The sequence below is a fragment of the Castor canadensis genome, chromosome 8 (genome assembly GCF_047511655.1).
Source record: "Castor canadensis chromosome 8, mCasCan1.hap1v2, whole genome shotgun sequence".
Classification (NCBI taxonomy): Eukaryota; Metazoa; Chordata; class Mammalia; order Rodentia; family Castoridae; genus Castor; species Castor canadensis.
The window spans coordinates 148,744,634-148,770,883 of record NC_133393.1 but is presented as its reverse complement, the minus strand read 5'-3'; the positions used below and the strand labels follow the sequence as shown (position 1 = coordinate 148,770,883).

Here is a 26,250-nt window from a genome sequence, read left to right as displayed (position 1 = left end):
GACACTCCGCTGGGCTCGGGACGCGCCGGCGGCGGCGAAAACCTGGGGCTGCGGCGCCGCCCGCCTCGCCCGCCTCGCCCGCTGCCGCGACGCCCGCACACGCCACCGCCATGGGCTCCTGAGGTACCCGGCCCGGCGGCCTCGCGCCGGAGGCTCGGAGGGGGTGGGTGCGGACTCCCGGGACGGGGAGCTGCTCCGTTTTGGAGAGGCCCGCGCGGGGGTCGCCCCGCGGGTCATGTTGGTCGCGGGTCCCCGAGACGGGGGAGAGGACCAAGAAGACCGGCCTGGCCAGGGAGGGAGCGGGCGCCGGGCTCCCTCTGCGTCCTGCGTGGTCGCAGGGCGGCCGTGGGTGTGCCCGCTCCCCCTTCACGCCAACGTGGCGGGGGCCGTGCCTGGAGTGTAATCGGACCTGCCGGTGGGGGAGGCCAGGGTAGAGGGGCGATGGAGGGACAGGCCCTTTGCAAGTGGGATTGTGTGCGTCCGGGTGGGTGTGCAGGCGCCTGGCACAGCCGAGTGCGTGGTGGAGGCATCCGTGCCCGATGCGGTGGCAGTCACCAGGGAGGGTGCTTGGTCGAGGAGGCCTTCAGGATTGCGTGAATGGGGACAGGTACAAGCCGCGCACACAGGTCAGCGTGTTTGGAGGAGGGTAGACTGGAACCTGGGTCTCCAAGAATATTTGCTTCCGAAGGAACCATAGCTACTGGTTTGGGTGTTTGTGTCGACCTGTGAGTTGTGCGTTTTTTCCCCAGGCACGCCCTTGGGCACCTTGCTTGAATCTACTTGCATCCAGCGATGGGTGGTTCCAGGCCATAAAGAGGCAGTGACTCTGGGGAGTGGGCACAGATTCCCGGTCCACATTCTCTCTGGAGTGTTGTATGAGGCCAGACATTTTGCCCCTCCTTCCCTCCAGGGCATCATGAGGCAAAGCAGGTGTTTGCATGACTGATAGCTTTGTGGGGTGAAGACTGTGTATTATTTATCTGGCTGTGGTGGATGCTTCATGTAAGGAAAGAAGCAGCAATCTGTGCCTTGGAGGCTGGTGTGCTGCAGAGTCAGCCAGGTGCACAGACTCACCTGACCTACAGAGGAGGCACAGGTCTCAGAGGTGTGACTTCCTTGATGAGCTAGCTACATAAACATCATCCCTTCCCATGTCCCTCATCAACGTCAACATGCTTACTGAGCCCTTGCCGTCTGCATGTCTGATTGTCTTGTCGAAAGTGCTGTGTGTGTCAGAGTTGGAGCTGTGGGATGAGAGCCCCAGCAGCCAGGTCCATGCCTACTTTAGACACAGACACGTGGTGCCCCAGGCGTCCAGGAGCCCTCAGGAGGGAGGAGAAATCAGACTTGGAAAGAAATCACAACGATGTGAAAAACACAAGACAAAGGAATAGGAGTGCAGAGGTGGGTTCAGGGCAGGGAAGGGCGAATGTGACCACTAGAAAAGACTCCAGCACAAAGGGAACGTTGAATTGAAGCTGAAAGTGTGACGGACATTCCTCTGAAGTTCTTGGCTTTCCACATATATTTTCCCAATCACCTCTTACAACAGCTGTGTGAGTCGAGAACTGTTGTTAGGCCTATTGTGGATGAGGAAAACTGAGGCCCATGGGAAATTCATGACTCGCTTGTGTGTGATATATGCAGGCCCTGATGGAGTCATTCCTGAGAGAACCCCTCTCCTGTCAGATCTTGTTGCCTTGTAACTTACTGAGCTTCTACTGTATGCCAGGCTTAACTCTATTTCCAGTCCTCCTGTGCGCATTTCTCTCATTACATTCCCTGGAGTAACGGTCTGAAGATGAATGGGACCTGGTGCTTATCCTCAGGGGTTCCTAGTCTTCTGGGGAGCCTCAGGGGTTCCTAGTCTTCTGGGGAGATGGACATAGAGAGTGACCCGATCTAGTCCCAAGGCCCAGGTGGCTGGTGTGGGTGGAGAAGGCACTGTAACTCCCACCTCCAAGAGCCATAGACAGTCCAGGTGCTTCTCATAGGCCTAGGGATTCTGGATATGTTATAAGTTGCTTTGGTGGTGGTGGTATGTACAAGGAACTTTTCTAAATCCTTTCAGTGGGAAGGAAGAGAGCTTTTTGGCAGGATGGCTGTGAGTGACCCACTTGTCCTACTTCACTGGTGTTGGCTGAGTCCTGTGAACTTGGGCTTTTGTCTGGAGGCTGTTTTTTCCCACTTTGTTTCTTTGCTGGTGCTGGGGAATGAAACCCAGGATCTTGCACACGCTGGGCAAGCCCTCTGCCACTGAGCCACATTCCCAGCCTGCTCCCACTCTGTCTTTGAGGTTTTGCTCCTGTGTGCTGGCTGGCCTGCCCAGCCCTCTCCCAGAGAGGGGCTCAGTGCTCTTTCTAGTCCCTGCTGTACTCATTTCTCTCTGTACATTCCCTGGAGTAGAAACTACTTCGGCAAGGCAGGTGCAGCCCTTTATTGTTTTGAAAACGGGTAGTAGATTGGGGATTTGATATGTGAGTTCCTGGAAGCCTGCAGCTGGGTCCTGGGAACTCTATGTGGGGTCTGCTTCAGTACCTTTGGTAGAAGCTGTCTTGAGCAGCAAGCACTTACTGAACACCTGTGTGCCCTCCATTATGCTGGGCCTCAAGGAAGAGAGGCCAGAGTTGTACGTTTTGCCCTCCAAAGGCGTGGTTGGCTGAGGGAGTCTAGCATGTCATGAATGTATATGAGACAGTGCTCTACTTGTAGAAACAGAGAGCCCTAAAGGGGATCAGAGGACAAAAGAACAACAGCTCATTTATTGAGCACTTACTGTGTGCCTGGCACTGTTCAAAGTGCTTTCACAAATCATTGTTTCATTGTCTCACTACCCAGTGAGGTTGGGCCATCATTTTCAGCGTCAGAGCTGTGCTAGTCTGACCTTGGAGCCTTGCTCTTCTCCCACTGCCCTGAGGGATGTCAGAAGTCTTCCTGGCCCTAAAGGTTAGGGGTGCTGGGCCCAAGGAGAAGGGCCTTGATAGAGGGAATCCCAGGCAGGTGTGCAGGCCTGAAATGCCTGCCTCTCACATGTGACTTCCACAGGCCCGAGATTTGAAGACCTTTGGGTCCCCACTAAGTAGTTGGAGCTTGATCTTGGTGTGGTCAACAAGAGTTCTTGAAAGTTTCAGAGGAAGTGACAAGTTCAGTCGTGTGTTACGAGAAAGTATCATCATCCCTTACCTTCTGTTGCTGATTCCTACAAATAACTCCAAAATGACCCACCTCTTTCCAGTTTGCTTTCCCACTAGTCCCTTGCATCTGTTTAGTCTCTGCTGCCCTTCCTTTGTCTTCCTGCAGTTTCTGATCTGAAGGCCCATTTGCCCAGGCCAGGCCTGTGGACCCTCCATTATAATGGTGTCTGCTCTGAAACTGGCCTCTTGCACTGCTGGGAATTTGCTCCACTGAGCTGGAACTTTTTTTTTTTTTTTAACTTAATTTTTTTAAGGACTGAATGAAGTCCCAGGACTTACGGCCCTCATTGGCTTCTCTTGCCACAGCTAGGGAATGTCTTGGGATTTGTGATCCCTCATCCCTCACCTATCCCCCAGATCTGCAAGCATAGATAGAGGGGAGATGGGTTTGGCTGCTGGTCTCGCTTGTGAGTTCACTGTGCACTCGCTTGCTTGCTCCACCTTGCTGGTGCTTGGATTGCTGGCATTTGATGTGGCAACATGCCAGTCCCACTGGAGCATGAGGAATTAGGCATTATCCTAATATCCCTGCAGGACTGAGGCTGTGGGGTTGGACATGTGCCAGTTGGGGTCTTCACAGAATACCACTGAAGCACAGCTGAGGAAGAGGCTGTGGGGATGACGGGACATAGTATGTGAGAGCAGGAATGAGGGGGAGGGCTAAGGCCGAATTGGGTGCCTTGGGATAGGAGGTTGGAAATCCAGAAGGGGTCAAAAATAGTCACTGAGAACCAGATGGAGAGAGCAATTCTGGTAACCTGGAGAGAGAATTAAGAGATGCAGCTTAAATCCTTGCTTTTATTAGGCCTCTGTTCTTGGGCAAGTTGCTCACCAGGTTCTAATTCCTGTTCCTTCAAAATGGCAAGGTGGTGGTTATGATTCAGTTTCCTTCCTCTGCAAAGTTCCAGTAGTGCTGTGTGGCGACCGAGTGAATGGAGCTCAGCAGGCCACTGGCCGTGAACACCAGCTTTTGCTATTACCTGCAGGCCAGTTACTGGATTCAGCAAAGAGGTATGGTGGTCTTGTGTGCCAGGCTGTGTATGGAGAGCTGCATCCCTGGGGAAAGAGAAAGCAAATAGCTTTGAGGAAACATTAGGTCATTCTAGCCTGGGCAGGCATTTTTCTGGTGAGGTGAGAGTTAAGAGGTTACCATGTGAAAAAGTGGAGAAAGTGGGTTCCAGGTAGAGGGAATAGTATATGCAAAGCAAAGATCTAAGTTCATAGGCTGGGGGCATGGTGCAGGCAGTAGAGAGCCTGCCTAGCAAATATGAGGCCCTGAGTTAAAACCCCAGTATTATCAAAAAAACAAAAAACAACAACAACAACAACAAAAAACCCAAGATCTAAGTTCATGTCTCCAAAATGGTGTATGTGGTCCTAGAACTTAGCACCTAGCAGGCCTGAAATAAATGTCATTAAATGTGACCTTGGCCTCAGGCCAGAAAGGGAAGAGGTACAGTGAAAAGGGCCATAGAGAGGAGAATTGAATAGTCACCTGTTTTGGATTTTCTCTTCATTTCTCCCCATGACCTTGCCTGTGTAGATGTGGTACATGTGCCTTAACAGAGTTCATACTTTACAGAGAGTCTACTATTATCCTAACGGCTGCTTTTCCTGGAACTCTTGTTTTTTTAAAGTCCTGGAGAGGAGAAAACCATGGGCAGAGGGAGTTGAGAAGCTGGAGTTAGATTGGATGCCCAGCAGCATTTGTTCATGTGCCCATCTGCGCCCTGTGCCCTGTGCTTGAGCACAACCTAGAAGGTTGGCATGTGGCTTCTGGTGGGTCATCTTTCCAGTCTTCAGTTAATAGTGGCTCAGTGCCTGGCATGCAGTCTCGAACCAAGTAGGCTTTGCAATAGTCTGAACTGTTGGATGGAATAATGGCATTGCCACTCAGATAAAGCTGGAATTACTCTCAGCGTACGGATGTCAAAGGCAGTGAGTTCGTTAGGACTGAGGTGGTATCCCTGGGAGCCAGCGGTGCCTGCGGAGGGTGCTGGAGCTCTCCGGCTTTTCGAGGAGGCAGGAAGCCTAGCAGCCACCTCCTTTTCCTTTTCCTCTGGGTGGGAAAGATCCCACCCAGAAAACCTTTGTGCCTAACCTGCGTCACTTCCATCTCTACCACATTTCAGAAAGCCACGTATGACAGTAAATGTTGACTTAGTAAGACGTTGGCAGTGTCATTCTCAGTGTTGCTGCCTTTGATAAACAGGCTGTTCCACTCTTAGACATAGTACTTGTTGATTGTAGCAGACTTGGAACTCAGAAAATATTGGGATAAAGCCTGGTGTAGTGGTTCTTGCCTGTAATCCCTGCATTCAGGAGACTGAGGCAGGATGATCATAAATTTAAGATCAGCCTGGGCGTGGCTTGGAGGGTGAGTAGGTCATGTGACCGTGAAGAAGGAAGGAAAAGGGTAGGGGTGTGTGAGTGTGTGTGTGTGCGCCTAAGTGCCTGAACATGCATGTTAGAAGCTGTGTACTCTCACGTGCATTCTTTCTTTCCTAACCTGAAATCTTCACCTGGCGCTTGAAGTCTCAAGATGGCTGCCCCCCTAAAGGGGTTGGAGCAAGACCTCTGGAAGTGACTGCATTTGTCACCCTGAGAGGGATTTTTAGATCAGACGCCTGCCACCCTGGGACATAGGATACCTTTATTTTTCTCCTGCTACAGCCTCTGTGGACAGGCTGCACATAAGGAGGCCCTGCCCTGCTGGCAAGTGGCTGAGAACTTCTGCTGGGGCGGGGCTGTTCCCCAAAGCCCTCTGGGTTGTCATCTATAGAAAAGCCCTGAGAGAAAGATAACTAGCCCTGTGGCAGTGCTGAAGCCTTGGCAGAACCTCCTGGTTTCCATCTCACACTGCTGTGGCCTTCATTTTATTTAGAGTGAGCAGTGAGCGGGGGTTCCATTAGCCACTGATCCCAGTAAACAGTTTGGGTGTCTCAAAACACAGTGATAAGTATTGTTGAAGGTATGTGAGATTATATTCACATCAATTAATATTAGCAACAGTTATCTTAATTTTGTCCTCATTATAATTTGTGTGGGGATTTTGGGTAGTGAGTCACTGGAGCTCACGCAGAGGCCCAGGACACCAAGGCCAAGTGAACCCTCCTTGGCATTTAGGGTCCTGCCCCGGCTCCACGAGGAATCAGTGCATCTACACACACACTTCAGTTGTGTTTAAAGGACCAAGACATGGGGCTGGAGGTGTGGCTCAAGCAATAGAACTCCTGCCTAGCAAATGTGAGGCCCTGAGTTCAAACCCCAGTACTGCCAAAAAAAAAAAAAAGAAAGGACATGAAAATGGAGTTTGCCCGGACAGTGCACGTTTGCTTTATGGAGGAGGGGGAATGTGCTGTGCGTCAGTTAGGAAGATGATCACAGCGTAGCTTCAGTGCAGTTCAGGTGATTTGCTGTGCTGGAGCTCCTGGCTGGCTGGCTCAGGCAGTGGGAGCAGAGCTTGGGCAGGAAAGTTCTTTCAGAGGTCTCTTCCACTTGGCTAAGGGCAGAAGACCTTTCCTTTCATGCATGCTTTCCAGTAACAAGGCCTGACTTGGGGAGGAAGCCCTGCCCTGCTTGCTGCATATCCTCAGTTGGCCTTACTCTCTGGAAGGACACGTAGATTCTTTCCAGAGACAGATACTTAGGTGGAGATGACGGTTGGGCACATGAGCTATGTAACAGGTTTGTAATGGGACAAGAGCAGAGCTAGTCAAAAGTGAGTGTTATGGAGCATGAGTGTTTTGCATGGCTGTGATGGCCCCACAGCATATGCCAGAGATGTAGCAAGAGATGCTTTTCTCGAACTTGGTGTGGCTGTACTGGAAGCTTATAGCCCTCTGGTTCTCTGTCCCACTTTCCCTGCCAGGTTTGCTTGTGCCTCAGAGGCACACTGGCACCTTCTCCCAAGAAGCCCAGAGTTGTCTAAGTGTGGTGGTGAGTCTTCTCTGTCCACCTTCCCCCTGCTCTGAGGCCAGGGCATCAGAGCCAGAACTGGGAAGGCTATTTTGGCTATCCTAGGAATAGAACTCAGGGCCTTATGTATGGTAGGCAAGTGCTCTACCACTGAACTATGCCCCCAGCCTTGGGTTTAGCCTTTTACTTGCACTGGAGGAAAGCAAGTTTATGGACTAAATTGGGGCTATCTGGGTCAAGCACCATCTCTTGACCCAGAGCTCTGTTTGCTGAAAACTAAGCTTTTCTCTTTGGTTTCTTCCCCTGGGCACCTTAAAGCTACACATTGTCAGTATTATCCCCAACATTCAGGTCCATTTCTTAGATGAACAATCTAAGTGTATTCTGTTTTTCTAGCGACATTTCTCAAAATTACATTTCTCAATACCCAGTAGCTACACTTCCAGGAATTTATTCTACAGATGTGTTAAGCATGTGTGCAAAATGACTTATTTGCAAGGTTAGTCATTGCTGTCTTTTTGAAATAGCAAAAGATGGAATACAACCTAAATGTCCATTTATAGGGAGCCACAACAAATGATGGCCTGTCCAAACCATGGAATACTGTACAGCCATAAAAAACAAGATGGAAACTCCACATGCTGACATAGAATGATGGCAAAGATAAATCAAAGGGTGAAAGAAGCAGGTATAGAGCATTGTGCCTGGAAGCCACACTGTAAAAGCAAGGGACAGTGCTTATGTGTGTACAGAAGAACTCTGGACAACTGCAAGAAGCTGGATTGTGATGCCTCTAGGGGGCGCTGATGCTGGGCAATTGCTGGTGGTTCTATGTATTTTCCTCCACCCTCAAGAGATGGAGTCTGGCTGTGCTGCCCAGGCTGGCTGCAAACACTGGACTCAGGCTATTCTCCTGTCTCAGCTTCCTGAGTAGCTTGAACTATAGACCGTTGCTACCATGCCTGGCTCCCCTGTGTACTTTCTGATTGTTGAAATGTGAATATAGACCTTTCAAAATATTAAGTAAAAAACCTAAAAACTATGACTTCACCTCTTGTGCAATGTAGGAAGGTGAAGACTCTGGCCACTCCAGAGTCTGGCTGAAGGACAGCTAGCCTCACTCAGGCCCTGACTACCATCTAATAAAAATGCATGACTGGTTCTCATAAAAGGGACTTAGGATGAGCGTTTGGGGGTTCCCTGATAAATGTGATCCCATACCCCAGTCCTGAAGAAGAAACAGCCACCTCCCTCACTGTCATTGACTAGCTTTGTCACTTTAAATCCCTACTGTGGTTGATCATTTTCTTCTTCTGAAACCTTTTGGTCTTCCCACAGACATCCGTGGGTATCCCAGGCCCTCTGTAATGGTCTCTTTTGAGGTGTGCTTGACCTGCCACCTGCCTCCCTGACATATCACTTCCATGCCTGTGCTCATGCAGCTCCCTCTGCCTGCCGGCCTTTCCTTCTGTAGCAGCTCCTTTTGCCCATTGTGACACCACCCTCCACAAGCAGATCTGTTCTTCTCTGTTGGCTTTCTACATTGTATCCCGAGTATCTGATTCTTACTGGGCTACAGGGTTTTCTTGAACAGAGTTGTGCTCATTCACAGCCATTAATGAGCAAGTGGAGGAGTAGCCAGCCTCTTCATGGTGGGATGGAGTCGTGGGGGCCTGGGTCTGGTTGATGTCTGTGACTGTGCCTGACACTTGAAGTGGAAATCCCACAGGACATACGTCAGGCCAGGGCTCAGCACCCAGTGCCTCATTTGGGTCCCTTCCCTACATTCTTGAGAACCCACGGCATGCAGCTCCCGAGTTTCCCTCTGTACAGGTGTAGAGCAGACACCCCATCTAGGTCATACATCAAGGTGTGGGATTTGGGCATTGATCTGGCCACCTCCAAAGCTCTTGCATTTCACCAGTGTTTCTGCCCCTCCCCAAATCACAACTAGTACGGGTACCCTTGACTTGCTCTCAGTACCTATCCCACTGGCCACAGACAAGCCCGGGTTGTTATCTGAGTGCATTTTCCTCCCCACTAGACTGTAAGCTCTTAACAGGTCAGCATTTTGTCTGAGATGCCCTTTAGACCTAGCACATAGAAGGTGCTCAAAAGGTATTTATAACTCTTCATGGAGGTCTAACTTACAGGAAAATATACAGATCTAGATGTATAGCTCAACAGACTTTTACATCTATAAATCCCCATGTAGACCGATGTCCTGATGAAGCATACTGTTATCCCAGGAGGCTCCCTGGGCCTCCTCCTGGTCACTTACCCTCCCGGGTAGCCACTGCTCACACCTCAGCACCTGTGGTTTGTTTTGCCTGGCTTTGAGGCTCCCATGGGTGGGAACACAGAAGGTCTCTTTGGTGTCTGGCTTCCTCCCCTCTGCATTGTCAGTGAGATCATCCAGGTGGCTCTCCACTGCTGCAGAGGTGTCTATGGGGTGCATGTGCACTCATTGCTGTGGGTATATATCCAGCAGGGCTGCTGGATTGCCTGGCTCAGGACATATTTGCATGAATGAAGGTCAGCTTGGGGTCTTTCACCAAGGGATCCTTGGCTGGACCTGGGCTTCCTATTGTCAGGGTCTCAGGTGCAGGGGTCTTGCCTCAGACTTCATGCTCCCATGGGAGATTCAGGATTCTGTACTATGTGCTCAGTGCACATGGGCTGTTACGTGGGTGCCCAGCTCAAAAGCCTAGCAAAGAGGCTGAACATTGGTACACTGTTCTCAATTTGGGAGAAAGCAGAGTGGTCAAAATTTGAACTGGTATGTACTAAAAATCCTTAATTCAAGGCTGGATTTAGTATTTCCCTGTGGAAGGATTTTGGATTCCCCTGTTGTTCCCCTTTATTTCTGCATCCGGCCCCCCCCCCACCCGCCCAAGTGACAGATAGGCACGTGATTGGACAATTTATCCTTACTGCTTGAGAGTTCGTGGGAATGTGGCCCTGGGAGAGGAGGAGGCATGGAGCCTGCAGAGTGGCCTGGGTTAGTTTGTGTTGATTGGAGGGGAGCAGGAGAGAGATGAGGACCACTTCCTCGTTGCAAAGGCATGTGAACCTTTTTTCAGAGGGTGGCCAGAAAGAGCTGCCAGCCACTAGCTGCTCTTTCCCTCTAATCCCCTCTGGAGAAAGGCCAGACTGAGGACTGCTGCTGCTTCTGATGTGGGTCAGCCTCCCCTCAAAGGCACCCACCCAGAGCTAATGGAGCATAGCAGCCCCTGCAGACAGGAAGACTCTGCCATCCCCAGCAGCTGAAGTAGCAGCAAAGTGGTCAGTTTAGATTAACAGTGCTCATGTCAGATTCTACTTGTCCATCATGTGAAGCTGGAAGTTCCTCCATGGATTGGAAATAGAAGAACAAAAGCCTTTCCAGGGTGCGCTAACGTGTTGATTTAGGTTTCTCAGATTGTGGGTGGCAGTTGCCTGAGTGAGCACTGTGTGACTGCAGCTCAGAAGGGTTTAGATCTAAAACCAGTGAATGAAAATCTGACAACAGAGTATTTAAAGGGAGCCAGCCACCAGAGAAAGGACCAGCCTGGGTCTCTGTGAACCCAACCTGACTGAGGATGAAATGACGGTGAGATGACAGAGCTGTCTTAACAGCATCATGCAGCACTCTCAAGCTTGTTCGTTCCTTGGAGCTCCCTCTGAGGTGGGGTGGCTGCATGCCCATTTACAGATGAGGAAACTGGGCAAGGAGAGGTTATGTAATTTGCCCACAGCACACGGCTACTGAGTGGCAGAGCTGGGAGTCAAATCCAGGTAGCCTGGTTCCAGCCCCTAAGGCTCTCAGAGCCCTTGGAAACTGAGGTGTGGCAGGGTGTGTGAGGAGTCCTTATCAGATAGCTGGGCAGACAGCCTCTGCCCTCCACACCTCTGGCTTCAACCCTGAGCTCTTTGCTCCTGGTGCCACACTTACTACCTCACAGTTTGGGAATCAGAAGCCCAAAGTGTATCTCAAGGTGCCAGCAGGGGTGCACTATGGAGACAAGTTCCTGGCCTTTTCTGGCTTTGGAGTGCCACTTGCATTCTTTGGCTTGTGGTCCCTTCCCCATCTTCTAAGGGATCTTCTCTCTTTTCCCTGCTTCCAGTGTCACACCACCTTCTTCACATGCTTCCCCTCTGCCTCTTTTCTAGAAGAAACCTTGTGATGACATCGAGCCACTTGGATAATCCCTGATATTCCCCTCTGCCTCTAGATTAGCAACTTCAACTCATCCCAAAGTCCCTTTTGATGCCAGGGGACATGTTCACAGGTTTGGGAGCTAAGATGTGGACATCTTCAGGAGACTGTTATTTAACCCACTGCAGAGGGCATAATAGAATCTGTGGGGGCCACAGTAAGGTGTCCCTCAAACACTAAGTTAAAATGACTCAGAGTGAAATTGGTGAGATGCTGAGGCGATGTCTGGAATGTGGAAATTCCAAGGCAGGTGGCTACCAGTACTGGCTACACTTAGCTTTACAATTCATGTTGACTCATTTGGGAAAGGAGAGTGGCTTTGGGGAGGGGTCAGCTGGCTCCATCTTCCCTGGAGAAGAGTGCAGGTGGGCACTGCATTGCCCATGAGAGTTGACATAGTTCCTTAGCCCAAGGAGAGCCTAGACTTGACAAGTTACATAACCTCTCCTTGGCATAGTGCCAGGGCCTGGTTGCATTTTACTCAAAACCCCCTTCCCAGTTCCCTGTCCTCTGATCTGTGCTCTCAAGCCCCTCCTGGTGCTGATTTTGCTCTCTTGGCACTCGGGTTAGAGGTGAAAGGAACACTCAGAACTGGGAACTGGCCACCCCTTGCTTTGTGAACTGGGTTTGTCCCAGCCTGTAACCTGCATTCCCACCAGCTCCAGGCCCTGGAACCTGAGCTCTGGACCTGAGAAGTGAGGCCTGGTGTGGTGGCCCCATGGGGCTCTGCCTCTCCTTGTTCCCCAAAGCTCCTCCCAGGTGACCAGGAGGAGCTGCCACCTTTTTTCAGCACCGCTGTCAGCCAGCTCCTGGGCCATGGTCCCTACCCTCATGAAGCCCGTCTCCTGTCTCCTGACAGGATAAGGCCCGTGGTGGTCAGTGGGCTTTGTAAACTGTAGAGTGCTGTGGGTGCCCTGCCACTGAGGTCACACTGCCCTATATCTCCACTGTGAGGCCATTTCCCAGAAGCCCAACGCAAGTATCCTGTTTCTGCCACACAACTTCTGATGCCCAAGCTCAGAAGGCAACACGCTTGTCTTCATCTGTATCCTTTGTCCCCAAAGCATTTGCTCAGCAAATACTTTTTTTTTTTTTTAACTCAGGGGTTTGAACTCAGGCCTTGCTAAGCAGGTGCTCTGCCACTTTCAGCCTTCAGCAATGACTTTTTCAGTACCCTAGGACATGATCCCTGCCCTCAAAAAGCCCTTCTGCCTGGGAAGGCTAAGTGACCAAGGATAATCACAGTCGTGGTAAAGGCTATGAAGGAAAGTGCAGGCCAAGATACAATAGAAAGGCAGTAGGTGGCCACGCAGTCAGGGATGGAGCTCCATGGTGAGAACAGGACAGCACTCTGGTCTCAGAGCTGGGTGCTGGCTGGGAAGGGTGTTATTGAGTTAGAAGGAACCAGAAGGACAAGCTGACTCTGTTTTCCCTTATCCAGCCAAAGCATATGGAGCGCTGTGTCCAGGCTCTGAGACAGGTGCGTCTAAGGCATCACCTCAGCCTTGGGAAGGTCAGTGTAGTGGGGTGAATACAGGTGAGAGTGAACCACTCACAGCAGTTGCTTGGTCAGTGTCCCTGCTGCAGGGGGCTGCTAGTCCTGTTTGAGTGTGAGTTTCTTCATTCCAGGAGCAAGCAGCACATTGCTAGAACTTGCAGTTGGTGAAAATGTCACTGTCTTGGCAGACTTGCCTTCCTCTTGCCCCCACTAGGTGGTTCAGGGTGTGTCCTGATGGAGCTCATAAGAGGTGCTGTTTCCCTCCTTGGTGTGGCCTCTCCACGCTGGAAGACAGTGTGACTCAGCCTCCATCCTTTGTCCTTCCTGGCTCTCCCTCTAGCCGAGTACTCAGGTCATTCACCTGAGCTCTGCAGTTGTCAGCAGTGGGGAGGGTCCAGGTGACAGCCTACAGAGTACGGGTGTGTCCCAGTGCCAGGTGTCCCATTACTTGGTCGATTGCACGATTCTCTTCTTTTCTGTATCCCTGCCCTGTGTGCCTGGCATTGTACTGGAAACACTGGCTGCCAATCATACTGTGGAGTGAGCACAGCAGGAGGGCCTGGCTGAAATGGGCTGGCTCTGGGGATAGCCATGATGTTTAGGATGAGTCAAGAGTGGTGGAGAGAAGCAGAGATCAAGAGGATCCCTGTTTGATGCCAGCCTGGGCAAAAATTTAGCATGACCCTATCTTGACTAATAAACTGAATGTGGTGGTGTGTGTCTGTAATCCCAGCTATGCAGGAGGCATAAGTAGGAGGATTGCAGTCTGAGGCTAGTCCAGGGAAAAGCACAAGACCCTATGTAAACATAACTAGAGCAAAAAGGTCTAGGCATGTGACTCAGGTGGTAGAGCGCCTGCCTTGCAAATGTGAGACACCCAAATTCAAACCCCAGTACTACCAAAAGAGTGAGGAGGGTTCATGTGACCATGAAGACCAGACCAGAGGGAAGGCACTTGGGCACATGGACATAGACATATAGACATGGGTTCATACGTACAGGGACTAAGGGGCCTGTGCAGCTGGCACTCAGACAGGATGCTGGGGAGGGAGGCCAAGGGCCCTGGACTCCCTGCTAAGGAGCCAGGACTATCCCTCAGCCTGTTCCTGATGTGTTCTAAGTGGATTTCAGATCTGGAAGGGGACACTGCCATGTTGGAAAGTAAGCGTAAAAGTCACCCACCCTTGATGCACTTCTGCAGTCCCCCTGCAGCTCTGCAGGGCCACCCCAGCACATCCCTTCTTTCTGTACTGTGTTGGCAATCCCAAAGGTCCCTCCTAAGCCTGCAGCAGACTAATTTCATGACAAAACTCTGACCTGAATTGATGTGAGACTAATTATGGTCTTTAAAATGTCTCACTTGAGATAGTTAGCCATACTTTTCTGTATGGGAGTGCTATGCATTTGATTTTGGGGGGCTGTTCAGGCCCCTGGGGGAGTGTCACACCATACACAGCACTATAGTTCTTTTTAAAGTCTGGAAAATTCTGACTTCATTGACTCATTGGGCCCAAAGGCTGTGGCTATGTAGCATACTGCATACCTGAGCTCTTTTCTCCAAAGTCAGAGTCCAGTCACCTGCTCAGTCCAAGCTCAGGTGACAGTGCTGAGATTCCAGCTCAGTTCCCTGACTCAGAGCCTGGGACAAAGTGTCAACTGTGTGACCTGGCCTCTTTACATCCTCTGGGCACATGCGAGTCGGAGACAGGTGTGGAATGACTACTTGCTGGAGGTGGGCCACTGGGAGGGCCAGGCAAGGGCTTGACTTCACTTTGTGTCTGACCTGCAGCCTGGGACTGAATAGGCTGGGGTACGTGGTCAGGGAAGAGTAGGACAACGAGGCAGAGAAATTGCAAAAAAGAGGGAGCCGCATCCATGGCCCAGTTTGGAAGCCTTTGGCCTTGGCCTATTAAGAAGTGTACTCCATGAAGAGACGTCAGGACAAGCTAAAGATATAGTAATTTTTAAGGGTTTATTTTGCTGATGGCACAAAGCCTCTGGTTCCCCATACTTGGTTATTTTTGACAGTGTGCTTTGGTGCCGTGGGAGAGTGCACTTGGAAGGTCTGGCTGTACATCGTTTGTTTCTGTACCCCGTTTTAATGGCCACCCTCCCTGTCAAAGATCCCTGCGTAGCAGCATATGAAAGAAACACTCATGGCTTGCTTTCCAAGTCGGTTACTTATTTTTCCATCCCAGCCACTGTCTATGCAAAGGATTCGTTGGAATCTGGCTAGTACATTTCTATCCTACCTTCCACCAGTCAGATGTTTGTGCAAGCTAAATAGAAGGAATTATTTTAAAGTTCTTAAAACATGAGTTCAGAACTCATGCAACTATGTTTGACTCAGATTAGAAAATCCAGGTATGTAGTTTTTTGGGTGTTTAGATTTCAGAGGTTTTTGTTTTGTTTTGTTTTGTTTTGGTAGAATTGGGGTTTGGTTTGAACTCAGGGCCTTATGCTTGCTAGGCAGGCACTCTACCACTTGAGCCATTTTGACAGTCCTCAAGAGTTTCTCATTAAAAAAAAAATCAATGTCAGTCATAGAAACAGTAGAAACATTGCAAATGTTTTCTGACTGCTCTGCCTTTGAGAGTGTGGCCTCTCAAAGAGCAGGACATCTCAGGCCTGCTTAAAGTTGTTTGTAAACCAGTGTTGAGGAGCCTGTCTCTGACGGCCACTTGTCATAGAAAAAAAATGGCCAGAGTCTGTACTCCCATTTCCTGCACAGGGAGCAGGAAATGGTTCTCCCTTTTTTTTTCCATTTCTCCGCACTTTTATTGTGTTATGCTAAATTCCTTTTCTAATAAACTTTACTATTGCTTTTACTGTTATAAAAAATGGCAAATGTAGAACAACTTCTTTTTATTTTGCAGTGCTGGGGATCGAACCGGGTCTTGGGCATTTGAGGCAAGTGCTCTACTCTGAGCCCAGGCCCAGCACAGATTGTTAGGTTTGACAACTCTGGTTGTTTTTCCAAGAGATAACAAGTACAGCCCATTTCTTCAGTCACTGGTCATCTCAGTACAGCTTTTGCAGAAGAGTCTGCTGTTCTACTGTTTGAAGCATTTTATTGTGGAAAGGTTCACATATAGGAAGAGCACATCATGGGGGGATGTCTCTTTTTTAAAAAATTTTTTTAAATACACATTTTTTTCTGGTATCGGGATTTGATCTCAGGGTCTTATGCTTACTAGGCAGCCACCCTACCATATGAGCCACTCTGCCAGCCCATGGAGGGTGTCTTTTCTTCCTGCACCACTCTGAGCCTCAGCAGTTACTTCATGGTGCAGTCTTGTGTCTTTCTTTCTCTCTCTTTAAAAAGAAAATCCCAAGGTGGGTGCTGTGGTTTATGGCTGTGGTCCCAGTACTGGGGAGACTGAAGCAGAAGGTCTCTTGAGCCTAGGATCCAGGATCCAGGAGTTCAGTACCAGTCTGGGCAACAGTGAGATCCTGACTCAAAAAAGGAAAAAGAAAAAAAAAGCTGAGCGTGGTTGTACATGTTTGTAATCCTAACTAAGTGGGAGGGCCATACAATTGAGATCTAGGTTGGTCCTGGGAAAAAAATACAAGAACCTATCTAAAAAACAACCTAAAGCAAAAAGGGCTTGGAGGCATGGCTCAAGTGGCAGTAGCAAGCCCAAGGCCCTGAGTTCAAACCCCAGTATTGCTGCCCAGCCCCCAACACCAAAAAAAGAAAAGAAAAGAAAATCCTAGGTGCCATGTTATTTTTCACCCTTAAATATGTCAGCATGCATCTCTACATGCTGGAGACCTTAAAAACTGTTTTTTGAAATAATGGAGACACACAGGAAGTTACAAAAATAGCATAAAGGATCTTGTGTTCCCTTCTCCTAGATGCCTCCAGTGGTGACGTTTCCCTGCCTGTTAGCCACATGAAAGCCAGGACGTGAACTTGAGAGCAGGACTAAGAACTGAACTACAGGCTGTGTTCAGTTCCACTGCTTTCATTGTGTGTTTGTAGTCCTGTGACTAGTACAGATTCACGTGACCACCACTACTATCAAGATGCAAACTTTCTCATCACTTGAAAGGAACTCACCCACCCAGACCCCTCTCACCCTTGCTGTTCTCTGCCAGCCACTTACCTGTGCTCCATCTTTATAGCTTTATCACTGGGAGAATGTCCTATAAATGGAGTCATACAGTGAGTGACCTCTTGAGATTGGCTAGTTTTATTAATCATAATGTCCTTGAAAGCCATCCAGACTGCCGCGTGTGTCAATAGTCCCTTGGTTTTTATGCTGAGTAGCAGTCTGTGGTCAGCATCTAGCATTTTATTTAATCTTCGTGTGTTGAAGGACATTGGGCTGTTTCCAGGTTTTGGTGATTATAAACACAGCTGCGAACATTTATGTAATGTACAGATTTCATGTGAACACAAGTTTCCATTTCTCTAGGAGAAATATCTAAGAATGGTTACTGGGTCATATGATGGGTGCACGTTGTTTGTCTTTTTTAGACAGGGACTTGGTGTGTTTCCCAGGGTGGTCTTGAACTCCTGAGCTCAAGTGATCTTCTTGCCTCAGCCTCCAGTGCTAGGATTACAAGGGTGAACCACCATACCCTGCTGCATGTTATTTTTTATAAGAAACTGCCAAGCTAGGCGCCAGTGGCTCATATCTGTAATCTTAGCTACTCAGGAGGCAGAGTCAGCCCTGGACAAATAGTTGGTGACACCTTATTTTGAAAAAATCCATCACTTCGAAAAAGGGCTGACAGAGTGGCTCAGATGGTAAGAGCCACTTGCCTAGCAAGTGTGAGGCCCTGAGTTCAAACCCCAGTGCTGCCAAAAAAGAAAAAGAAAAGAAACTGCCAAATGTATATACCATTTTACCTTCCTATGAGCAGTGTATGTGAGGTGAGATCTAGTTTCTCTGCACCCTTGCCAGCATTTGGCATTGTTACTGTTGTTTTTGTTTTTGTTTTTTTGTAGGTGTGTAGACACCTCACTGTGGATTTAATTTCTTCCCCTACTGGTTAGTGATGTTGACTATCTACTCTCGTGTTTATCTGCCATATTGCTTTAATGAAATGTCTGTTCACATCTTTTGCCTATTTTCTGATTGGATGGTCTATTTTTAATTGCTGAGCTTTTGAGCATCTTTTTCTAGCCAAGATGCTAGTTATTCCCCAGGTCTGTGGCCTGCAGACACATTTTCCTACTCTGCAACTCGTCTTTCTTGATAATGAAAGTTTTTGCTTTCCATAAAGTTCAGTTCACCAGGTCATGGTTCTGGTGTTAGGTCTAAGATCACCTGGCCTACCCCTAGTTTCAAAAAGTTTAATAGTTTTACATTTTATGTTAAAATCCGTGGTCCACTTTTTTCCCCTGGTGGTAGTACCATGGTCCATTTTGAATTAATTTTTGTAGATGGTGTTAGGGGCTAGGCTAGGATTTCCCCTGCATGTCCAGTTGTTCAGCACTGTGTATTGAAAAGGTCAGTCTTCCTCCATAGATAAGAAATTTTGATTTTCCATACCAACCTTGCTATTATCACACATAACAAAATTGACAAGAATTAATTTCAATGATGCATTTTAATTGTTGGTTTGTTAGTATCAGGACCCAAATAAGGGCCACATGTTGTGTTTCCTTCTGTCTCTCAAATCTCTTCTGCTGTAACAGCCCTTCAGCCACCTTTGTGTATCAGTGGAAGTGTGTTGGAGAGCCTAGGCCGCTCCTTACATATAGTGTCCCGGCACCCAGCAAGGCCACTGCTTCCTCATGGCCCGTGCATTCTGTAGCTCTGCTCTGTGCTCCTCGGTTCCTGGCGGTGAGTTCTGGAGGCTCAGCTAGATTTTGTTCTTACTTGGCAGAGTTCTTTCTGCGCATCTCCATGTTGGTGGTGGTGGCTGTGACTGTGGGTGTAGGGTCTCATTCATCCGTTACTGACTTTCCCTGTACTTTTCCGATTTTGTCATCATTATTTGTATTAGGAGTTGCAAAATAGTTGGATTGGTTTAGTTTGGTATGGGTGTTTTATTGTTGTTGTTTTGGTTTTTGGTTTTTTTGGTGGTGCTGGGGTTTAGACTGAGTTACTCCACCAACCCTTTTTTGTGTTGGGTATTTTTGAGATAAAGTCTTGCTACCATTAAGCCCCCCACCCCCAGGGCTAACTTTGAACCTCAGTCCTCCTTGCTCTCTGCCTCCCAAGTAGCTACAGTTACAGGCGTGAACCACCAGTGCCCAGCTTGTTTGATTTTTTTTTTTTTTTTTGAGACAAGGTCTTGCCAGTCTTCCAGGCTAGCCTTGAATTCTCTCAATCCTTTTGCTTCAGTCTCCTGAGTGCTGGGATTATAGGAGTATACCATCATGCTCAGCTAAAATGACCACTTTTAATTCTGTTATTCTGTCTCCATTGATTAAATGGGACTTTTAAAAACTAGAACTTGCCCTTGTCAGTTATGTAGTTAATCTAAACTCTTCTAGATGAAGAAACTGAGGCTTTAAGAGAAGTCACTTGTGCAAACTCTCAGGTGGCTGTTTGGTGGGAATCCTGCCCAATGACTTCAAAGCTTAAGCTTGGTTATGCCTCTTTAAGACTGCCCCAAAGTCCCTGCCACTTGGAAGCCATGGCCAAGCCAGCCTGTAGGCACTCGCCTCTCAGCAACAGGCTTCCAGGGACGATACCTTGGATCCTCCTGTCCTGTAACACAGGCACAAAGGAGCTGTGAGTTCCTAAGGCCATGGCTGGACTTCTCATGCTGCAGGTGTCCAGAGATTTCAGGACATGCTCTTTAGAATGATGATTCTAGCATGTTCCCCCAGGGCCCTCTGTCATGTTCTTGGCAAAAATATAACATTTGGTCAGTTAAGAAAATAATTGCACCAGTAGCTCACACCTGTAATCCTAGCTACTCAGGAGGCAGAGATCATGAGGATCACAGTTCGAGGCCAGCCTGGGCAAGCAGTTCGAGAGACCCTATCATGAAAAAGCCATCACAAAAAATTGGGTTAGTGGAATAGCTCAAGGTGAAGGCCCTGAGTTCAAGCCCCAGTATTCCCAAAAAGAAAATACTAGAACCTGGCATCGTGGCACAGGCCTATAGTCCCAGTACTCAGGAGACCAAGGCAGGAGGATTGCTAGTACCAGACCAGCCTGGGCTACATAGCAAAATTCTGTCTCAAAAACAGAAAATAATAGGGACTCTCCAGAGCAGCTGGGATTCTGAACCTCATCCTATTCCTTTCCTCCCACCTCAGGGTGTATGGACTGCATTGAAAAAGGGGCACCATAGAGGTCCCATTTCCTCAGGGAAGCAAAGGGGCTGCACAGCTCCTGTTGCTATGGCTTCTCTGAGGCCCTGGGACTGGGCCAGGCCACCTTCCCAGTTGCAGGCAAGAGCTCTTTCTCAGGGAGGTGCCTGTCAAGAGTATGAAAGAGGGCTGGTGGAATAGCTCAAGTATTAAGAGCTCCTGCCTAGCAAGTGTGAGGCCCTGAGTTCAAAGCCCAGTGCTGCAAAAAAAAAAAAAAAAAAAAAGTATGAAAGAGGCCAGGTACTGGTGACTGATGCCTGTAATCCTAGCCCCCTTGGAAGACAGATTGGGAGTGTCATGGTTCAAGGCTAGCCTGAGCAAATAGTTCAAGAGATCCTCCTCTCCAAAATAACCAGAGCAAAATGGACTGGAGGTGTGACTCAAGTGGTAGAACGCCTGCTTTGCAAGTGCAAAGCCCTGAGTTCAAACCCTAGTCCCACCAAAATAAAAAAAAATAAAAAAAAAAAGAGTATGAAGGGTTTGGACTTCAGTATCTATCCCCTTTCCATCTCTAGCACACAATGTGAACAGTTTGGTACAGACTGGACCATGAGTTCGGCTGGCAGTGCCTAGCATGGTGCATACGGTCAGCAGCTTTCTGTGTACCACTGGATCCAGAGAGTAAGACCAGCTACCAGCCTTCAAGGAACCACCCACACCTGCCTCTCAAGGGAGCATGGACTATGTGTCTGTGAGTCGGGATTGCTTTAAGTATTGTGGGGGGAGTATTATGGAAATCCTTGAATTATTTGGTGCTACCCTGAGGGGCCTTAAAACCAAGTTCCGCATCTTTTCCTCATCTCCAAGATGTAGATAATATTACTTCAAAGTTGTTGTAAGAAAAAACCTGAGATAATATTTGGGAAAATGGTAAAGATTTTGCTGTATTTGTACTAAATCTGCCCTTCCCCCACTCCCCTTGTTTATTCATTCAATCTAGGATGATAGACGAAGATGATGGTTTACAGTGCTGCTCTTGTTAAAAAACCATTTCTGGCACTGGTTTTCAACTTGGCAACCATGCTTACAAGAACTATTATTAGACTTGTCATTGTGTCATTTTTTTCCAGAACTTGCCTCCAGTCTTTATATAGACACCCTCTCCATTTTTGAGTTTCTTAATATAGATATCTTCATTTTTGAAGTTTTAATCTATATCCATCTCTTGGTCGGTGTGTTAGGGATCATTTGTATACAGAAAAATAGAAATGTAAAGGCCTCTCTTTGGTTCCCAGTTCACAGTAGGAGCAGACTGGGGTAGATGGAGGCAGAGGATGCTGGAAAGAAGCTGGGGTCAAGGCAGGAAGTGTGTGTGGACAGTAGAAGAGGATGCCTCTTGATGGCAGGTCTAGCTGCACCTCAGGAAAGCCAGGGGAGCCTCCTGTCAGTGTCACTTCTTTCTGGCCTGGATATCAGCTTGCTATCTTGAAAGGGACCAAGAGAAATTGGCCATATAGGCCAAGATGGTTGTGTTTGGGGCTTGGCCATGTTTTAGGCAGGTAGCAGAGACTCTGGGGCTCAGTGAACTCATGCCAGGGCACACAGCTGGTGGTGGAGCTGGGAACCGAGCTCTAGTCAGGCTCCTTCCAGTGTGTCTCCAGAAGCCATCAGCTGTTCTTTGGTCATTGCCAGAGTTTGTGGTTCATGCAGTTAGTCTTCTAGGTCACCTGATGGCTGGATTGTGTTGACCAGCCTGTCAACAAGTGGCAGCACTGAAGAGGACATCGGGCAGGGTCCTGGGGCTCGGATGCCCTGGGGTAGAGGGAGGCCCTCTTGGCCTCCTCGTTTTGAGCTGCTTTCACACAATGCCATAAACTGGCCTGTTTCTGGAAACTGGGCAGTCCAAGATCAAGGTGCTGGCTGAGTCTTTGTCTGGTGAGGGCCCACACTAGTGCATAGGTGGTGGTCTTGTCACTGTGTCCTCACAGGGCAGAAAGGGTGAGGGGTCTTTCTTGGACCTCTTTTATAAGGACACTAATCTTGGGACCTAACCACTTCCCAAACCTCCACCTCCTAGTATTATCTCCTTGGCAATCAGATTTCCACAAATGGATTGGGGTCGGGGGAGACCATTGCACCCCCAAGAGCACATTCCAGATGGTGCTGATGGAACTTCTCTGCTGTTTGAAAGTAGTCCCAGCCTGTGGCCTGGCTTGACTCTGTTTGTAAACTTCTGAGGAGAAGCTGACAACAGCTCTTCCGGGTTACTTTTCAATGTGAAATGTTCGTTTGTTCCCAGGAGTACTAAAGTTACCATGAGGAAGCTCCGCCTGTGCCCCAACTCCCCTTGTAGAAAGGTGCTTCTTCCACAGAGATGCCTCCCTGCATCCTACACACCTCAGCTGCGCTTATCCACCACAATTCTCTTTAATTCTTTGTTATTCTTGGCTTTTCTGTCAGGTACCTCATGTTCCTTTTGAAATAAGGAGTGAAAACCAATAGATAATAAAGTTGGGCATTATAAATGGCCTGGGTACCGCACTTGGTTCTGGGGATTCAAAGACAGAAGTAGGGTCTTGCCTCAGAGCAGCCAGGAGGATAAACATGTGAGCAAAAGGCAGAGCCGTGTAAGCATAGAACAGTTGAGGCACATGAAATGGATAGAAGTAACTGTATCTGATTGGGGAAAAAGTATGGTACAGGCTTTTAAGAATGGGGGTTCATGAGCCAAGTTTAAAAATCAGCGGTTTGGGGCTAGGTTGTAGCTCAGTGGTAGAGCACTTGCCTAACATGCATGAAGCCCTGGGTTCAATCCCCAGTCCTACAAAAAACAACCCCCAAAAAAGAATAGTTTGAAGGTGTACAAATTAGGGAGGAGCCATAAAGTCTCCAAAATAGCACAGCTGGGTGGTAAGGAATGGGTGTCAGCTGTTAGGGAAACTGGGGAGAAGTATCAAAGGAAAAATGCAAGTCCTAGGAGGAGATGACAGTAATGGTAGCAATTTTACTAGTTTGGGGTATGCAAAGACAGACATATTGCCAGGAGAGGTGGTATATGCCTGTAATCCCAGTTCTTGGGAGGCTAAGACAAGAGGACTGAGAGTTGTAAGTCACCCTGAGCCACAAGCAAGACCCTGTCTTAGAGAGGGTAGGGTGCACGGGGGCAGTCTTGTGGGTCAGTGTGAAGGCATCAGCTTACTCTTGCAGAGCTGGGAGCTATTGAAGGGGAGAGGCCTGGTCTCACTAAGGTCTGAGAAGAGTCACAGGACTGCTGTGTGTGGCCTGGATGGCAGAGCATGAGCAGAGCAGGAGCGTGTCTGAGGCTGGAGGAACATGTGGAGTTGACTTGGTTAGTGGTAATGCAGAGACCTGGAAGGTTCTTTATAATGCTGCCACTCACACAGTACTACTTCTCTCTAGGCCAGCCTGTCACTCACTCCAATCAATTCTCTCAGGGAGCATCCTGCTTCTGGCACCATGACAGTGAGGGGGGCTGTGCTGGCCCCAGACCCAGCATCACCCACGACTGCAGCAGCTTCGCCCAGCGTCTCTGCAACCCCTGAGGGAAGCCCCACAGCCATGGAGCAGCCTGTGTTCCTGATGACCACAGCTGCCCAGGCCATCTCTGGCTTCTTCGTGTGGACAGCCCTGCTCATCACCTGCCACCAGGTACCTGGGCTTAAGAGGAGGTCTCTGAAGGATTCTGAGAGGTTTCTAGTACAGCAGAATGTGGCTTAGGCAGACCAAGTTAGGTGGCAAGAATGAATGAACTCTGCATTCTCAGGGGACTTGCCCAACAGAGTTGATTTCTTGTCATATTCCAGCTCAGCTGAGAACAGGGCAGGTTCCATTTTATAATTTCAGAAATCATGCAGCTTTGAGGCTTCATCCACTTGACAGCCAGAGGGGAAATGTGGGAAGGCACCTAGATCCTTGACCACCTGGATCCAGAAATGACCCTTGTCAATGGCAGGGTAATAGCCCAACACCCCTCTGGCTCCACCAGAGCCAGGCCAAAGGGGCCTTTGTGACTGCACTTGTTCTAAGTAAACTGAGGCTGAGATTCCCAGAAGCCCCAGCCTACTCTTCTCATCCTTGTCTGCTCCCCAATGTCTCTTCTTTTTTTTTTTTAATTGTTTATTCATTTATTCACATCAGTATACATTGTTCGGGCCATCTCTCTCCCCATACCCCCCACCCCCATGTTTCTTCTTAAGAAAGGCCATGCTCCTGGCGCCTGTCCATGTCCTCCTTGGCCATATACAGTTGGAGAGCCTTCTGCTTACCTGCCATTAGCCAGACCAAAGCCACAGGGAGCACGTGGATGGCTGGGGCCTCTTTGCAGAGGAGAAGCTTGAGAGCCCAAGAAGGAGGTGGGATTGGAGCTGGCCTGTCACATGGAAGTTGAAGTTGGTGACAGAGCTAAGAAAGAAGTCAAGTCCCCATTACTATACTTGTAGCCCCAACAGAGGCTTGTGTGGGCTGGGCAGGTTTGAGGCCTGAGTGGCCCACCAGGGAGGTTTGCAGACTGCTCCGTAAGGCAGGGTGAGTCTGTTCAGGCCTCTGGCACTCCTTCGCTAGCTGTCTTGCAGCTCTGTCCCCTTAGACCCTTTTGCATCCAAGGCAATTGCTCACTGCAGGTGGAGAATATTTTGTACTTTTCCTCCCCAGCCAGGGCTTGGCTGGGCCAAGTGATGCCATGAGAGCCAAGATGAGCCACGTGGGGGTTTCTGGGACTGCGGGTCAGAGCTGCAGTGATTCTTGGCAGTTGTGTGGACATTTTACTTTTGCTTTCTCAAAACATCTAATTCTCACATCCTGAGAGGCCACCTGCACGACATTCCTTCAGCAGATGGGGAAACTAGGCAAGTATGTGTGTTGCATCGACCATGCAGCCAGGATGTGCATCCATGTCCCCTTAGTGAGGTTTCTGTCTGTGCTTCCCGATCAGCTATCAGTGAAAGGACAGGGCATGGTAGCCTGCAGCCAGATGGCCTCAAGTAGCCAGTGCTGCTGTGGTGAGACCCCAGAGGCTGGGCTTTTGGGAAGGCCGTGGGGACAGGAGCACATCTCGTCAAGGACCTCAGGAGCTAGTACAGCTGTGGATTCCCTGGCCTCTTCCTCACTAATGCCGTGGTCATGGGTGTGATCTCACAGTCTCTTCTACCTGCAAGGCTAGCCTTTGGGCTTCTGCACACACATCCTACTAGCTTCGTGTGGCTCCTTTGGTTTGCCTCTCATGATGGAAGTTTTTATGAGTCATATTTTACAGAGGAGGACTCGGATGCTCAGAGTGGATCTTTGCATCAGGCTATAGGAGGAGTAAGGGGTGGAGCCAGATGTCAAGACACATCTGGTCCCCCTTGCCAGATGCCTTCTCCTGTGGAGCAGGAGGAGGGCGGCCTTGCACAGGATGGGAGGAGGGCTGTGGTGATGGGAGGGTCTCCAGCTGACCCCTCCCTCTGCCCCAGATCTATATGCACCTGCGCTGCTACAGCTGCCCCAACGAGCAGCGCTACATTGTGCGCATCCTCTTCATCGTGCCCATCTACGCCTTCGACTCCTGGCTCAGCCTGCTCTTCTTCACTAACGACCAGTACTATGTATACTTCGGCACAGTCCGCGACTGCTACGAGGGTGAGCACAGCGCGGGCTGAGGGGTGAAGGAAGTTCCGGGGAGGGCTTGGGAACTGGTGGGCTGCCAGGTAAGGGGCTCACTCTCCATGGTCACAAGCCCCTCTCCGTGAGCTCCTCTCTGAGGGGCCTCTGGACCTCTGAAGACTGGCCCTGACCCACCCTCACTTCCTTTCTTCCATTCCAGATTAACAGGTAATAGCACATGTAGACCAGGAGCTAGGACAGCTGTGGACTCTGTGAGATGCACTTGGCAGTGGGGGTTGCCAGGACACCTTCACAGATCCTGGAGGCAGGGATTCCACCTGTGTCTCATTTCTCAGTTCTAGCATCTACAATCAGGATGGGCAGCATATAAGTGGTCCATCTATGAATAGAAACCCCAGATTAACCCAGGTACCTATGGGAGGGATTTATTGAGTGATAAAGAAGTCGGTGAGGGCTGGTTCTGCATCCCCGTGTGTCTAAATTTAAGGGCTTTTTTCTCATGAGATGCTTTGTTGTACTTTGGGAAAAGGGACTTATATCCTCTTATGGGTCTCGTTTCTTTGTGTAGAGAAGAACCGTCACCCTGGGCTCTGGATTG

At 49.2% G+C, this 26,250-nt stretch overlaps 1 protein-coding gene across 9 annotated transcripts in view; it reads left to right on the top strand.

Moving 5' to 3' along the window:
• Positions 1-26,250, top strand: part of Tmem184b (transmembrane protein 184B) — a 47,534-nt gene continuing 21,284 nt past the window's right edge. For 6 of the 9 annotated variants that reach the window (XM_074084471.1, XM_074084473.1, XM_074084472.1 and 3 more), the window contains exons 1-4: positions 6-123; positions 20,606-20,781; positions 23,451-23,699; positions 25,502-25,667. In XM_074084471.1, the coding sequence (XP_073940572.1) occupies positions 20,767-20,781; positions 23,451-23,699; positions 25,502-25,667 (430 nt within the window). In that variant the 5' untranslated portion in view covers positions 6-123; positions 20,606-20,766. Of the gene's footprint in view, positions 124-20,605; positions 20,782-23,450; positions 23,700-25,501; positions 25,668-26,250 lie in introns of all 9 variants that reach the window. The other 3 variants (XM_074084468.1, XM_074084469.1, XM_074084470.1) reach the window with 3 other exon arrangements.